The sequence below is a fragment of the Myodes glareolus genome, chromosome 9 (genome assembly GCF_982192425.1).
Source record: "Myodes glareolus chromosome 9, mMyoGla1.1, whole genome shotgun sequence".
Taxonomy (NCBI): domain Eukaryota; kingdom Metazoa; phylum Chordata; class Mammalia; order Rodentia; family Cricetidae; genus Myodes; species Myodes glareolus.
This window is the reverse complement of record NC_142034.1, coordinates 14,162,346-14,178,542: the sequence shown is the minus strand read 5'-3', so window position 1 is coordinate 14,178,542 and position 16,197 is coordinate 14,162,346. Positions and strand designations below refer to the sequence as shown.

The 16,197-nt window shown below is 43.2% G+C and overlaps 1 protein-coding gene across 1 annotated transcript; it reads left to right on the top strand.

Annotated features, from left to right (window-relative positions):
* The first annotated feature begins 3,251 nt into the window (after positions 1–3,251).
* Apoh (apolipoprotein H) lies at positions 3,252–15,839 on the top strand. Its single transcript, XM_085695977.2, has 8 exons — positions 3,252–3,409; positions 3,774–3,950; positions 5,356–5,452; positions 6,524–6,600; positions 8,730–8,918; positions 10,625–10,804; positions 13,476–13,673; positions 15,672–15,839. The coding sequence occupies exons 1-8, from the start codon at positions 3,346–3,348 to the stop codon at positions 15,725–15,727; spliced, it is 1,038 nt and encodes a 345-aa protein (XP_085552103.1). The 5' UTR covers positions 3,252–3,345; the 3' UTR covers positions 15,728–15,839.
* Positions 15,840–16,197: the final 358 nt, after the last annotated feature.

The window sequence follows — 16,197 nt, the reverse complement described above, 5'->3', positions numbered from 1 at the left end:
GTACACAGCGAAAGATGATGGCTGAGCCTCGTCCAGAATCCGTCAGACTTTCAAGGGAACCACAAGAGGAACATACCTTCTTTGTTCTTTTCGAAGTCCTAAAAATAAAGTCTTCATAATTACAACATTTAACATAACTGTTAAGTACTTTGAAATAGCTTTCATTTCAACCGTATGGAAAAGTTGCAGGGATAGGACAAAGGCTTCTGGGTACTCTGGACCCAGAGATTTCCATTCAAACACCATCAAGTGCCCCCTCAGGCTTTTACAACCACAGGGTCACACTGCATGCTTGCTTTATCCCCGCCCATCCCCTGTCTTTCCTCTGCCTGTCACAGTTGTCACTGGTCGAAGGATTTATAGGACAATCATTGTGCACCGCGTCCTTCCGCCTGGCTTTCTTGTGATGAAACTCGGGTTGTTCTGAGTTAGCAGGAATAGTGCAGAGGAGATACTGGCCTCTCATGCACCCCAAAGGAAATAGGGAGCATGCCAGGGAGACTTGTCCCACTAACGGTCACTTTAACATGGGGAGCACACCAGGGTAGTTGGTCCTACCATGGCCACTTTGACTTTGATCGCTTGGTTAAGATGGTGGTTGCTAGGTTCTCCTCAGACAAATGCCTCTTTTGCCCCTTTGCAGTAATTATTTTCTGAGAAACACTTTTAGAGCTGTGTGACTGTTTCATTTCTCACTCTACTTGCATCGCTTAGTTCCACCATCTATTGATACTTCTTGGAAGGATTAAATATTTTTGTGATTACTCCAAAATCGTATTTTTCAAGTTCCAATATTCTTACTATAGTGTTACCATCTTCCTGTTCGACATTAAGCATTCTTAAAGTTAATTTATGTGTATAAGTGTTTCCCCTGAATGTGTGTCTGTGTACCATGTGTTTGCAGTACCCATGGAGGCCAGAAGAGGGCATCAGATCCCCTGGAACTGGAATCAGTTATGAGCCACCATGTGGGTGCTGGGAATCCAACTCAGATTCTTTGGGAAAGTAGCCAGTGCTCTTAACCTATGACCCCTCTCTCCAGACTCTATGTATTTTTAGAAAGAAAGAAGTGCACTGGTTTGTAATCAAATAGACACATGGGTCTTAAAAGTTCAGTTTAATGAGTTTGAGAATTGCATGTACTCAAGTATAGCAGCCTAAAATAAAACGGGGAGGAATTTCCATTCTCCGCAAATATTCTCTCAGGCAAGAGAATTCCTCTATTAACCAGCATCATTAAGCCCAGTCTCCCATCACTGCCCCCTGAAAGGCCAGATCACTTGGTTTACAACTTTACCAGCAATATTTACATCACAACCTCCAACTTCTCTCATGTCCCCTCCATGCCCACCCCATTACTGGCTTCGCCCCATTCTCCATCTTCATTATGTAGAACACCCTGGCCCTTCCTGTCTTCATTAGTTTCCTCTCATCGGCACCCGCCATAGGAATCTTTCCTAATAAAGCAGACCTTAGGAGCTATGCTGCCAGCAAGAATCCTTCTCTTTGGGACAGCAGGGAAGACAGGGCCACCACTGTTTTACGGTAGTTGAAGTACCGTAAAACACTTTTCTCCTTGTCATTAGAACACAGTGTTCCTTGGGAGCTTGGTCTGAGAATCACTGCCGGATGGGAGCATTTCTCCAGCAACCTCCTGGGGGATGTTTAGGTGTGTGGATACAAAAGACCACCTAGCTAACAAGAGGCAGCTGTTAGCTTTTCAGAACTTGCTGAAGCCGAGGAATCAGCTGGCAACATTCGTATTTGGTAGAGACTCAAAATCAAACAGAGGAGTGGGAAGGCTTTGCAATATAAAAGAGGGGAGAAGCCTTGAGTGGTTGTTGGCACAGCATGTCTAGAGGCAGGCTAATTGGATGTGGAATGTCCTACACAATTGGTCAGGGCAGTGGTTCTCAACCTTCCTAGTGCTGCGACCCTTTAATACTCATGCTGTGGTGACCCCCAGCCATAAAATTATTTCCATTGCTATTTCATAACTGTAATATTGCTACTGTTATGAATAATAATGCAAATAACTGTTTTTCTGATGGTCTTCTCTTCCGGGTGTCATTTGACCCCCAAAGGGGTTGTGACCCACAGGTTGAAAACCACCAGATTATGGGTTTCTCTTGTAGAACCAATTGCTACAGAGGTGTGCATTGTATGGCTTCTTAGATTGGTTGCTCCAGAGATTGTGGATAATAATTCCACTGTCATATACAACCCGGCCATTGTCCATATGCATATCCATGACTCTTGGAGCCAACAGTGTATTAGAGAGAGCTATGGATGCATGACTGCCCAGAGATCTCCCAAGCATCATCCTCTGTGGCGGTCTATTTCTCTTCTACTCAACTGAGTCCTAACTTGTGATTTCATAGCAACCTAAGACAGCCTTTAAAAAAGAAACATGCCTAGACATATGGTGTGATGTGGCATGAATAAGTGCTGATTTGACATGCGAGAAGACTGAGGGGTCAAGGACATACATCTTCACTGTCACAATTGGAGTGGCCAGGAAGATCTTGTTACGAAGAGCAGCTAAAAGGTGAATTAGGAAGAAATTAGTCAATTCTTGTGGCAGATATTGAGTTCAGTTTGAGGTCCATTAAGATAGAAGGTACTCTTTGAAGGTATTCTTTAGGCTCCTCTATGTACCAAGTGGAACGTCATTTTACTTATTGTAATATTTATTCAAGTGTATTATGTGTGCGTCTCTATGAACGTATGTGCACCTTGTGTGTGTAGGCATCCTTGAAGGTTGTAAGAGGATATAAGATCCCCTAGAACTAGAGTTCCACGTGGTTGTGAGCCACCTGCTGTGGGCGCTGGCAACAGAACCTGGGACCTCTGCAAGCACAGGCAGTGATCTTAGAGTAGCTGAGCAGTCCCCCTGGTCCCAAGAACAGTGTAGAAGATTGTCATGACCTCATATGTCAAGGACACAGAGTGGGACAGGAGCTTCATTCTTTCGGTGATCTGTCTATCACAGATCAAAACACAGAGCAGAAAACCAAAAAAAGAACGAGAGGCCCAGACGGAAATCATCAGGATTCTATCAGAGGCAATGCTGAACTATTGGTGCTACTAAGAAAAAAAAAAAAGTGCTCTGCTGAAGAAAGCACCCGCCGAGGATTTCACAATGGACTCAGGGCAGTGGAGTGAATGATTAAAAAAAAAACCAAAAAAAACAGAGTTCTCTCAGTTCTTCTCAAAGCACGGCTCTCTGTTTACAGGAATAAAAGTACACCCCTGAAATGGTTTAATATTTAAGCGCTTCTGTAGTCGCGTGTCTCACTTCAGCAGAGGACACTGCTTTGGTGGAGCTGGTGAGACGCACCCACAATGGTTTCCCCGGTGCTCCTCTTGTTCTCGGCTTTCCTCTGCCACGTTGCCATTGCAGGACGGAGTGAGTACTTCTTGACTTCGAGAGAGTATTATCTCTAAGCCATGGGTTTGGGGTGACTTTCAAGTCAGAGTGGATGCTGGAGAGATGGCAATGGTACTTGCTGTCCGATATGGCTGTTCTTAAAGTTTGTTGGCAGGATATTCGGCCAATTTAAGCCCTAGCACACGGACCTGTAATATGTAAATACCGGTAGGGCCTCCTTCAAATGCTTGTTGAGGTCAGATGAGACCTTGCATAGGAAGTATTTGGTATGGCACTGGGTAGCCCTACAGTTTTTGGCGTGCTTTCTTTGCATGCCGGATGACCTTAAAAATGTGGATTGAGATTTTTTTCTTTTAACCATCTGTCTTGTGTTCTGTTTCAGCCTGTCCCCAGCCAGATGAAGTACCATTTGCTGTGGTTGTTCCGTTAAAAACGTTCTATGACCCAGGGGAGCAGATTGTCTACTCCTGCAAGCCAGGCTATGTGTCCCGGGGAGGCATGAGACGATTTACATGTCCTCTCACCGGAATGTGGCCCATCAACACCCTGAAATGTACACGTAAGTCTGAAGCTTTGCTCCAGTTCTCTGAGTCCTAACTTCTCTCCCCTCGTTTGGGTTCTGGACATTTGGTGGGAAAAAAGCTACCTCTTCCTGCTCAGGGTGCACAGGGCTAGGGGGGTTGTGCACAACAACAATAACAACAACAACAAAACACTATTTAGAAAAGAGGACACCTAAATAAGGGCTGAGAAAGAGAGAGAGAGATAAGAAAGAGAGAGAGAGAGAGAGAGAGAGAGAGAGAGAGAAAGCTAGCGTTGCTGGGCTGATTAGTGGAGGGGTAAGCATAACACACACATTAAAATGGCGACAGATGAACTGTTGCCAAAGAGACTCATGGGTAAACAGAGTTTGAGAAATCATCATATCTTTGGACTTTGCCTCAGAATGGAAGCACATTTAATATTTACTGAGCTGAGTATAACAGAATCCAAATAATGTATATATTTATACATTTACAATAAAGTATAAACATGTTACACTTTGATAGTATACATTTCAGAACCCATTATTTTATGATAAATGGTTGCCTTCATTTATTTCTCAGAACATGGTTTATGATCATGTTAGCCTTTTTTTTTTTTTAATGTGATGCCATGTATTCCAGCCTATCCTCAAACTTACAAGGTAGCTGAAGATGAACTTGAACTTCTGATCCTCCTGCCTTTGCCTCCTGATGGCTGGGATTACAGATGCGAACCACCACACCTAGTGCTGAGCCTAATTTTTATGGTAAAATATTAAGCAGTCAACCAGATGGAGTTTCTGGCAGTCTTGTCCAGTAGTAAAAATAGCTAGGTAGAGCAGTCAGGGCTCTAATTATTTTGATTATATACATATGACCTTTATCATAATTATATATGTTTCTGCGAGTGATTCGTGTTTGTTCTTTATTTTTTATAAATCTAAGTGGGATTTTGGAGGCACTAGGGATTAAATGTAGAGACTTGTGTAGGCTAATGTGTGTCACCATCAGGCTGTGCTCCTAGCCCTTAAGCATAATTTTAGTGAAAAATCACTTTAAATCAGCAATAACTCTATCACTAATAATGTCATTTCAACATGTTTTCCAATGCTTTTTGCATTATTGTAGAGAATATATATATATACTTTTATTTTTCTGTTTTTATCAGCATACTATAAAAATATTATATGTCTATAATCTTTATAATCTGTATTTTATTGGCTGGATAATAGTAAAATTGGTGGTTTAGTTTGTCTAATTAAAACAATCCCATGACAATCACCATTTAGACTGCTATAAAGACAAATACACACGTATTATTTGTCTCATTTTAAACACTTTCATGGAATAGTTGGTAGTAGTTAATGGATCAAGGATGGACATGAGTTTACATATTCATACTTCAATAGAAACTTACCAGTTTTTCTCTTTAAATCGCAGCCAGAGTGTGTCCTTTTGCTGGAATCTTAGAAAACGGAGTTGTACGCTATACGACTTTTGAATATCCCAACACCATCAGTTTTACTTGTAACCCTGGGTAAGGACTCTAGTGAGGCAAAGCAGCGGGCAGACAGAGCCACTTCTAGATTCTTCAGCTACACATCACAATTGCTCTGTATTTATGGTTCACCTCTGGGTGGGGCTTGCCAGATACAAACACATTTTCATCTTGTTTTTAACGAACACTGAGATGCTGTGGAGGGTGGTGCAAGAAATGGCATCAATGTGACACTGTTGAGAACATGTGGATTGTCTTGGTTAGGGTTTCTATTGCTGTGAAGAGACATCATGACCACAGCACCTCTTATAAAAGAAAAACATTTAATTGGGTGGCTTACAGTTCAGAGGTTCAGTCCATTATCATCATGATGGGACATAGTGGTTTGCAGGCAACCATGGTGCTGGAGAGGTAGCTGAGAGTTCTTCATCTTGCAGGCAACAGGAAGTGAGCTGAGACACTGGGCAGTATCTTGAACATAGAAGACCTCAAAGCCCTCCCCCATAGTGACACACTTCCTCCAACTAGGCCATACCCACTCCAACATAGTCACACTCCCTAATAGCGCCACTCCCGCTGAGGGCCATTTTCTTTCAAAGCACCACACGGCTGTACACAATTTCTTTGGAAGATCCTTGTTCGGGAATGGAGATGTGGAAACACCATTATTCATTGAGATAGTGAACATTACAGCTTCACTTTTGTCGTCCTTTAGAGAGCTGGTTCTCAGCCTTATGTAGGGAACTGATAACTTGGCCACCTGGTTGGAAATGAGGATTTAGGGATATGGCCTCTACACTCACCACCTTCCAGTGATTTATTTATTTATTTATTGCCTGAAGTTTTGGCTGGACCACTCCATGAGTCCTAAGAACACATGGAACAATTATAGTAGCAGCTACTGGGGAAACTAAGGTGGGGGGATCCCTTTAGTTTTCTTATTTGGGAACATAGTGGGACCCTGCCTCAAAACAAAGGAATAGGGTTAAGGGCGGGAGTCTCAGTGGTAGCACCCAGATTTTCTGCATCTAAGACCTTGACTGCAATCCCTGAAAACAGTTGTGATGTCAGGGAGACACTTCACAGGTTAATTGCATTTCTCTTTTCCAGGTTTTATCTGAATGGAACCAAGTCTGCTAAGTGCACCGAGGAGGGAAGATGGAGCCCAGAGCTTCCTGTCTGTGCTCGTGAGTCTCTAGGTCCCACTTGAGAATTAAGGGACAAGTTGGTTTGTTCAGAAATTTCCTGGTTTTAGTACTGCCAGCTCCACAATCCAGAAGCTCCTTGTTCCCAGAGACCTTCAGTCCTGGTTCATTGAGATGGATGTTCAGTCTCTCATGGGAATGTTCAGCTTGGTATCATTATATTCCAGAAGAGGCAACAACTTACCATTGAGTGGCAGGCTAGACGTATTTTGGTTATGAACTCGCATGGATCTGCTACCTGGTGGACCAGTACCTGCTGTGTTTGTTAATTACAAAACTCCCTCACTGTTTTGGCAAAGGCGAGGTCTGGCATTGATCCATCAGGGTCTGCCATAGTTTGGTTTTTTTTCTTTCTGTCATGCTGGGGAGCCAAGCCAGGGTCTTTTAGAGGCTAGACCAGTTTGCTAACCCTAGGGTGCAACACCCCTCCCAGCAAGGAGGACTTCTGCCAGCAGTAGTTTCAAACATCTCTTTCTTCATTTACTAGTGCAGTGAATCATTCCCATCTTTAACAACTGTGAACTGAGGATCCAGATACTGGATCTTGAACCTATACAGCTAAAGGTGATAGCTCTGCCCCAAGGCAGTGAGTCCACCAAGAGGGATGAAGAAGGTCCCTTCACAGTAAGCCACCAAGCACCTTCTATCTCAAGAGCAAGGACCTCATGACTTACTCAAGTCATGCTCAGTGAAGCAGTCAGGGACAGCTTTGGACCTGTTTCTGTAGAGACAAGTATTCTTGAGTATCCTACCTTGAGATGCCCAGAAGTCTAATCTTTGACTTCAAGGCCCCAGCCATCATAGCAGTGGGTGTGGTCCTTTAACCTTTCAGCGACACCCATCTAGGCAAAGGAAAGTAGAAAAGTGATTCTAAATAAATCCTAACCAATTAAAGCCAAACCACAACAATGCCTTAAAGATAAACTGAGTTCTTTATCAATAGTAAGGATCACTGTGGTTTGTGTAAATAGTCTCCCCTTTAAAGCATCTTTATACCAATTGCATAAATTCATCTTTTTCCCTCCAGTTAAGAACAGAAAAGCTGCTTTTAATTCATTCTCACCTGAGTGAGTGTGCACACGGTCACCAGACCTCTTGCTAACTTGTAGGTGCTGCTTCAGGCATCTCGGCTGTGATCTGAGCTCTTTTCTCAGGCTGTCTCCATGGAGCACTCTCTGAGAAGAAGGACTGGGAGAGGGAGGACTGGCATCGGTCACCTTAAGTAGCATTTCGTCAGCAGGGTCTTTATGTCGGTGTACCTTTCCCTGAACTCATTGAAACCCTCTGTTTGTCAAGGCGGGATGATAAGCCACTGCTTTGTCCTAGGCCCTTGCACCTGTATGTGTAAGCCTCCATACGTTTAGTGCAAAGGCAGGAGGTATTTAATAAAACATGCAATGTGTACGAGGGGCAGAACTCAGATGTCACAAACAGCATGGCACCAAGTACTTCAGGATAGTCTCTCAGCAACGTCTTCCGTACATTTCAGGTTCCAGAAACATCTTTCAAGGTAGCCTTTAGGTTAAAGATGTGTAGAACACTGGCCATGAAAGTCAAATTAAGTCTGCCAAAACAAACATATTGCTGCTGCAGTCACTACCGTCACCTCTCCGTCATCCTCCTCCTCCCCCTCTTTCTTCTTTGGCACAGTTTGTGACCAGTTGGCACATTCAATTTGCCTTTTTCTTACTTGCCACGAACAGTGGGCTGTTCTGGCCCTGTTGTCAAAGTTTATGTCTCCTCAACTTCGTTCTCATGTTCCCTTTCATTCTGAAAAGAGTGTGTTTTAATTTTTTAGTTACATTTATTCATTTGGCCTATGTGTAAAGGTCCAAAGAACATATACGAGAGTCCTTTCTCTCTTCCACTGGGTGAGTCCCATTCATTGAACTCCAATCATTCAATTGTGGCAGCAAGTTATTTGTTTTTATAGACAGAGATATCTTGCCAGCCCACAGAATTTATGTCTGTATTTATTTATGTAGAGACAGTATCTCACTGTCTATGCAAACTGGGCTGTCCTTAAACTCACAGCTATCCACCTACCTTCAAAGAGTGCATTTCAAAACCCCAGCTACTTTCATAGAGATAATGGGGATCTCTTGTCGCAGCTGTCACCTGCCCACCACCAGAGGCTCCTAAGTTTGCAACCCTGAAGATGTACCAGGCATCACCTGGGAACACCTCTCTCTATCGGGACATTGCAGTCTTTGAATGCTTGCCACACCATGCCATGTTTGGAAACGACACAGTTACGTGCACAGCCTACGGAAACTGGACCGAATTGCCAGAATGCAGGGGTAAGTGGTGAAGACAGAATTACTAGTGTAGCAGAGAAGAACATGTTTTAAAGTGTTAAAAATGTCACCTACTGGGATATCCCAAATCATCTCTCCTGATGAACTTTTAAAATTATTTTTATTTTTGTTTTTTTTTTAATTTGTTTTAAGAAAGAGTCTCTTGTATCTCTTGTGTTACTTTTCCTGAAGAGACATGAATAATATTTATTCATCCTAGATCAAGTACCCATGACTGGACCAAAGAAATGATACCACCTACATCTAGCCTAGGGAACTAGGGAGTTTACTGGGGTTACTTACAGGAGCAGAAGCAAGAGGTGGCATAAATCTCCCACGAGTAACTCAAATGTGACTGCATCACTAAAAAGTTCATCTCAGCACGCATGGGTGATGATGGAAGAAGGCTGCCTGGCTTGCCTGACCTGCAGGCTGCGCCACCAGCAGGAGAGTTTTCTCTCTCTCAGCAATTGTTCCTGTTTACACAACCTTGGAGAGGGGCTGTGGACACCCCCTTTGCTTCTTGGAGCAAAGGTGAAAGTTTAAATCTAGTTTCAAAGGGAAAGCTTGAATCCAGCAGAAAGTTCTATACAACCATAGTGCCAGGCTGATCTTTAACTCGCAATGTAGCTGAGATTGGTCTCAATCTCCTGATCTTCCTGCCTCTACCCCGCAAATGCTGAGACTATAGGCATGCACCACCACCCTGTATGTCTATTGTGTGCCTACCATGTGTCAGGCAGTGGGTTTTGTACCAGGGACAACAGATGAACACTGCTTCTGATCTGCAGTGAATTAAATCTCATGCAATTCACAGTCCAAGACGTACTGAGTGGTATTTCCAGAGGTCAAGACTCTTGATATGGGCTTCGGATTATGAGTGGAAGACGAAAGAATGACATGCTATGCAGGGACACAACACTTGCAAAGCCAAAGGCATGAATGTGCTTGTATCTAGTGACAGCTGGACACCAGTAAGGCTGGCGAAAAGATGCCAGGATTAAGGGATAGGAAGGTTTTAAAAACTGTATTATAGTCTCATTGATGGCTATGACTTTATAATCTATCTAAATTTAAGAATCATCGTAGTATCTTTTTAATCAGGTTTATTGATTAGAAAAAAGACGTTCTCCCTCTTTTTTCATACCTACTTTTTAGACTGTAGAAATTTATGACGAATGACACCTCAAGATGAAAACTCGAAACGCAAAGAGCTAGCAGGGTGCCATTATTTACTCTCAAAACATGTTTCTTCCTTTCCTTTCCTTTCCTTTCCTTTCCTTTCCTTTCCTTTCCTTTCCTTTCCTTTCCTTTCCTTTCCTTCCCTTTCCTTCCCTTCCCTTCCCTTCCCTTCCCTTCCCTTCCCTTCCCTTCCCTTCCCTTCCCTTCCCTTCCCCTCCCTTCCCCTCCCCTCCCCTCCCCTCCCCTCCCCTCCCCTCCCCTCCCCTCCTCTCTCCTTCCTTCCCCTCCCCTTCCCTCCCCTTCCCTCCCCTCCCCTTCCCTCCCCTCCTCTTTCTTTCCTCTTTAATATTCAGGGTTCTGTAAGTATAAGAGAATGGGGACAGAACCAAGTACTGAGCATCTGGAAACTGCATTTCATCCACAGGAATATGCAGTGATTCCGTGGTGTGATGCTAGGAAGGATGTAGCTATCCTGTAACTGTCAGCCGACACTGTTACTAACATGCCTTCCTGAATACACTTTTCAGAAGTAAAATGCCCCTTCCCATCGAGGCCAGACAATGGGTTCGTGAATTACCCTGCAAAGTCCGTGCTTCATTATCAGGATAAAGCCACATTTGGTTGCCATGACACATACAGTCTGGATGGCCCAGAGGAAGTGGAATGCACCAAGATGGGAACCTGGTCCGCCCAGCCAAGCTGTAAAGGTAAGGGCGTGTGAGTGAGGTCCTGCCAAGGACTGAATTCGTCCCGTGCATCACTCTTGTTTGCCATTTTCTCGTTCTGTTTATTCTCTCCTTGTTGCTCAGACTGACTTCACAGCCATTGACATGTAAAAGTCCTAAGGGCTCAATAGTACACAGAGAGTTCTCCTGCTTAGGAAAGTTACTTAGAGTCTAGCTATAGGAACTACACGGATTTTCTGAAGCATTGATAATATGGTGGAATACTATGGTTTCTGCCTGTATTTATTCTTAAATCTACTCATGTGTACCCTTTAAAAATATTTATTTTATTATGTTTAGATTTGTGTGAATTCGCGTGGGGGTGAGGTATGTGCACGTGAATATAGGTGCTCACAGAGGCTGGGGTTGGATTCCCTGGAGCTGGAGTTAGAGGCAGCTGTGAACCACCTGATGCAAGTGCTGGGAACTGAACTCTGGAAGAGCAGTGCATGTTCTCCACCACGGAGCCGTATCTGCAGTCCGAGCATCCTACTCCACCCACTTTTTGGCTCCTTTTTTTTTTTTTGTCAAGGTTCTCTTTGTCACAAATATCAATCATACGTCTAAACTAGTTCAAGGAAATCGTGGCTTGTTATATTAAAAAGTATGCAAATGAGGAACTGATAAAACATGCCTCATCTCAAGTCCCTCTCCCGTTTGAACTTGGCTTGATTCTACAAGGTAAAGCATCATCATCAGCTAGCATCTCTGCAGCATCCTTTCCCTGAGATGTCAAATTTTTGGAGTTGGGCATCTGTCCTCAATCCTGCCAGGGCATGATTCACATAAAGCAATGACTAGGTAAAGCCCGACCGTATAGCACCCCATCTCCGCCTAAGCTGAACTGTTCAAACAGAAGAGGAGAGCAGGCACATACACAAAATGATGAATGACTGGCGTGATAGGTTGGGAGTCTGGGGCGGGGGTTTAAGTTCAGTTGATTTATGAAGCCAGCATCTCAGAAAATATTGGGACAGAGAAGTTAGGGTGGGCATTGGTTCTCAAACTTTGCTCTGTATCAGAGTCCCCTGGGGACGTGTGTGTGTGTGTGTGTGTGTGTGTGTGTGTGTGTGTATGCATGAATATATGGGTGTATGCATGTGTGCCTGCTGGTGTGTACACACAAGTGTGTATATGCCAGAGGTCAGTGTTAGGTGTCTTCCTCAATCAGTTCGTACTCTACTTTTTGAGACAGGATTGCTTCCTGAACCTGGAGGCTGGTGGGCCAGAGAGCTCCAGCAAAGCGCCTGTCTGCATCTTCAGGTTTTTATGTAGGTACATGTGGGGGTGCTGAGCTCAGGTCTCAAGCTTATATGACAAACACTTGACTGACTAAGTCATTTCTACAGCCTTGAGGGCTAGTCTTTATACAGATTTCTGGGCTCCGTTCTCAGAGATTCTGATTTCATGGATCTAGAATGGGATCTTTCATTTTGACCAAGTTCCTTTAAATAAATATATATATATAATTATATATACATAAATACATATATACATACACACACATATATATGTATATATGTATGTGATATGTTATAGTCTTAACATCCTGAACAAGACCTGAACAAGGATGGTGGCAATAGTCCCAGCAGTGGGAAATCTCCCAGGGACTCAGCCCTAGACTAAGAACTACAGGTGACTACGGAGCGTTGAAAGTGGGAGAAAGAGCCTCTCTTCCCCAGGGAAGAGTCCCTAACCCCAGTCAGCTTTCCAATACCCAGTGGTCAGCTCTGAAATTATATACATACAAGTAATATATGGACTAAGCAGGTTGTATTTATATATTTAGGAATATATACACACAGACATATATGTAAAACAAATAAACTGAAAGCAACTAAAATTTTCTCACTTTTTCTCTACTGCATGTGTGTGTTTGTGCACACACGCGCCTGCCCGTGTGCAGGCACAGGCACAGACACCGTGACCCGCATGTGTGTGGAGGTCAGTCTACAGCACTCTGGAGTTGATTCTTTTCTTCTGCTGTGCGATCAAGGGCACTGAACTCCACTCATCAAGCTTGGTGGCGAGTGCCTTTATCCACTGAGCCTCTTGCTGGCTCTGAAACAAATTTTGACCAGGAGTCATCTGTGAGCTGTCAGCAGCTTATAGCCATGGTGGTTGACTGATGGGTGTAGTGGTCCCATAAAGGGGATCTGAGTGCAGGCCAGCTCAGGCTTACATCACGTTCTCTTTCATGGCAGCCGAGGAGCTCCTTTGCCCTTATGCCGTTACTGAAGGGCAGAAATGTGGACAGGAAACATCAGTCATCAACCAACTTGACATTGCACATCACACGTTTCTTAGAACCCTTGTTTTGGCCTGCTTATCTCAGTTTCGCTCATCTACTGACTCAAAAGTTTTTATTCTTTTTTAAAAAATGATTATGTATATTTTGTGCATATGTGTCTGTGTATAAATGTATGTGGGATCCCACACATGATGGTACCTGTGTGGAGGTCAAAGGGCAACTTGCTAAAGTTAGTCTTCTCCTTCCACTACATGGGCCTTGTGGATTAAACTCAGGTCGCGGGGGGCTTGGTGGCAGGTGCCTTCACCCTCTCAGCCATCCCACTGAACCTAAGTCATCTATGCTCTCTTTGACTAAGAGTTCGTGGACTGTTGCCTTGACTACCGATATGGTCTCTTTCAGCATCTTGCAAAGTATCTGTTAAGAAGGCCACAGTGCTGTACCAAGGAGAGAGAGTGAAGATCCAGGAACAATTTAAGGACGGAATGAAGCATGGTGACAAGGTCTCTTTCTTCTGCAAAAATAAGGAGAAGAAGTGCAGCTATACCGAAGAAACTCAGTGCATTGACGGCACCCTCGAAATCCCCAAGTGTTTCAAGGGTAAGATTCCCATGGGGCTGTTTACTTGGAACTTCCCCTTGGCCCTCACTATCACCAGTGTTTATACTATCGACTGACTCTTAGAAGCTAAATCTATTTGACTTTTTTTTTTTAAGATTGTGATGGGGAAAAGTCAGATAAAGCAGAGAGCTGCTTATAGAATCTTGGCTTACATACACATTTTGCTGTCCAGTACTTTCCATTAAACCTTGAGGTTGTAGGTTTCCTTGCTGACTGTTCAGGTGAATTGTACCATCTCCTGTAATTCCGAGTTTAGTGTGGAAATTAACATTGTGAAATAGTGAATGAAGCAAACATTTATTACTTCTTTATTCCAAATTTTAGCAAAATGATAATAATGATGGTAATTTGTCTGTAGATCCAATAATATTTTTCTTGCCTTCAGAAATGTCTAATTTAAAAAGAATTCTTTAGGGCAAAGTTTGATTAGGGCAAAATATTTTTGAGAAAGATGCTAGTTGCTTGTGTTTTATTCAGAAGTGGATCCTGGTCAGCGTAGAGAGCTGAATGCTAACCTAGGTTTCCGATTTAGGGCTAACATAGTCATTATTGCTGGGAATGAAAAGCAAAGAGAGACTGAAGTTACTCTTGGCTCCGGGTTTATATATGCTCCAAATACACTGATAATCCTGTATTGACAGCTCAGAAGACAACTGAGAATAGATCTAACTGGGCAGGGGTGGGGGCTGAGAATTTATAACTTAGAGAGAGAAGGAAAGTGCAAATGATTAATAAGATGTACCTCATAAGGTTGGGTCAATTGATAGAAGCATTTTATTTTGTGTGTGTGAGAGTGTGTGTTATGTGAATGTCAAGGTACGTGTACCTGTGCTTACATAAAGAAGCTAGTGAAAGATGCCAGAGACCCTATTCTAGCCTCCTCTGCCTTATTCCTTTTAGGCAGGGTCTCTCACTTGATCTGGAGCTAGGCTGATGGCTAGCAAGTTCCTGTGATCCTCCTGTCCCCAGCCATCCCAAAACTGGTATTACAGGCATTTGTGTGTGGCCATGCCTAACTTTTTACAAGGGTGCTGGGATCTGAACTCAGGTTCCCACAGTTATGCAGCAAGCATTCACTGACTGAGTCACCATCCCAACCCTAATTGAATATAATAAATATTCATTGAAAATAGTATGCATGGCATAGGATAAGTGCTCAGTCAGTGACATTATCACAATTACAAATAGCTAGAACCCTACTGAATAGGTTGTTATTGCCCCAAAGATGGACACACTTGGGCTGGGGAGACTGTTCAGTTGGTAAAGTGCCTGTTGCCCAAGTCCAAGGGCCTGAGTTTGGATACCCAGAACACAGGTGGGCTGGGTAGTAAGCCTCTAACCCTAGGACTGATCAGAAGAATGGGAAGAGAGAGAGAGAGTAGATTTCTAGGGTTCACTGCCCAGCCAGCCAACCAGTGAGCTCCAGGGTGAGGGAGAGACCCAGAGTGGAGAGTGATGGGGTAGACACCCAACATCAAGGTATGCTCTCCACATTCGTGTGCATACACACAGAAACAAAATACAAGAAGAGGACAGACGTGTAGTGAGATGTTAAATATAAGACTGACAAAGGGCAGTGGACTTACTGCAGATCAGTAGAGAAATCACCAGGAGGAGTTAATTTAAAAATCAGAACTTCATTGCTATAGTTTTTTTCAGTCTGATTTTCCTTATGGTCTTCAGACAGAAGCAGCACTATTGATGCCGTAGGGAATAAGTAAATAAAGGGTGAATATGATTTCCCCCTTTTAATCTTGTCTGCCAGAGTTATATAAAACCTTTCATATTCTCCTCTTGGAAATGAATCACTTATCCTTGCCCGTGTTTCTCTCTCGTCACTGAGACCTCACACGAAATGATTTTATTCCTAGGATTAAATTTATTCAACACACATGTAAGATGTATTTGATTTGGCTGAGCTCTTTAGAAAATGTAAGAAATGACTGTCTCTTGTTCATTTTTCCCATCCTCCCACAGAGCACAGTTCTCTGGCTTTCTGGAAAACGGATGCTTGGGACGTGAAGCCATGCTGAAGTCATTTTCAGAAACAAAATTGGATGTCATATTTGTATCTCTGCTTGTCTGAGGACTCCACCTGAAAGAGCAAAATAAAGTCACTGAATTGCCTCAGTCATTACCATGTGACTCCATGTGGTACCGTGGCTTTAGTTATGTCAAGAGATCCAAATACTCAAAACATCCTTGGTTCCTGGCTGTGAAGGAACAAGTAGAACAAATAGCAGACCAACCTGTTCCAATGGGATAGTTTTTACAGATTGGTTTATAGACAGTCACATCTATCTACTCACTAAAATGAAAAAAAAGTCTGTGTCCCACAATTCCTGAGAATAAGTTCAAAATCTATATTGATGTAGATTGTATTGTTTCCAGATAATTCTTATGCTGACTTGAGTTTAAGAATCATGGCCACAAAGGAATAAGCATGAACTTCCAGGTCCCCAGAACTGTACTGGAATCTTTGATACTCTGTTTACATGATGCC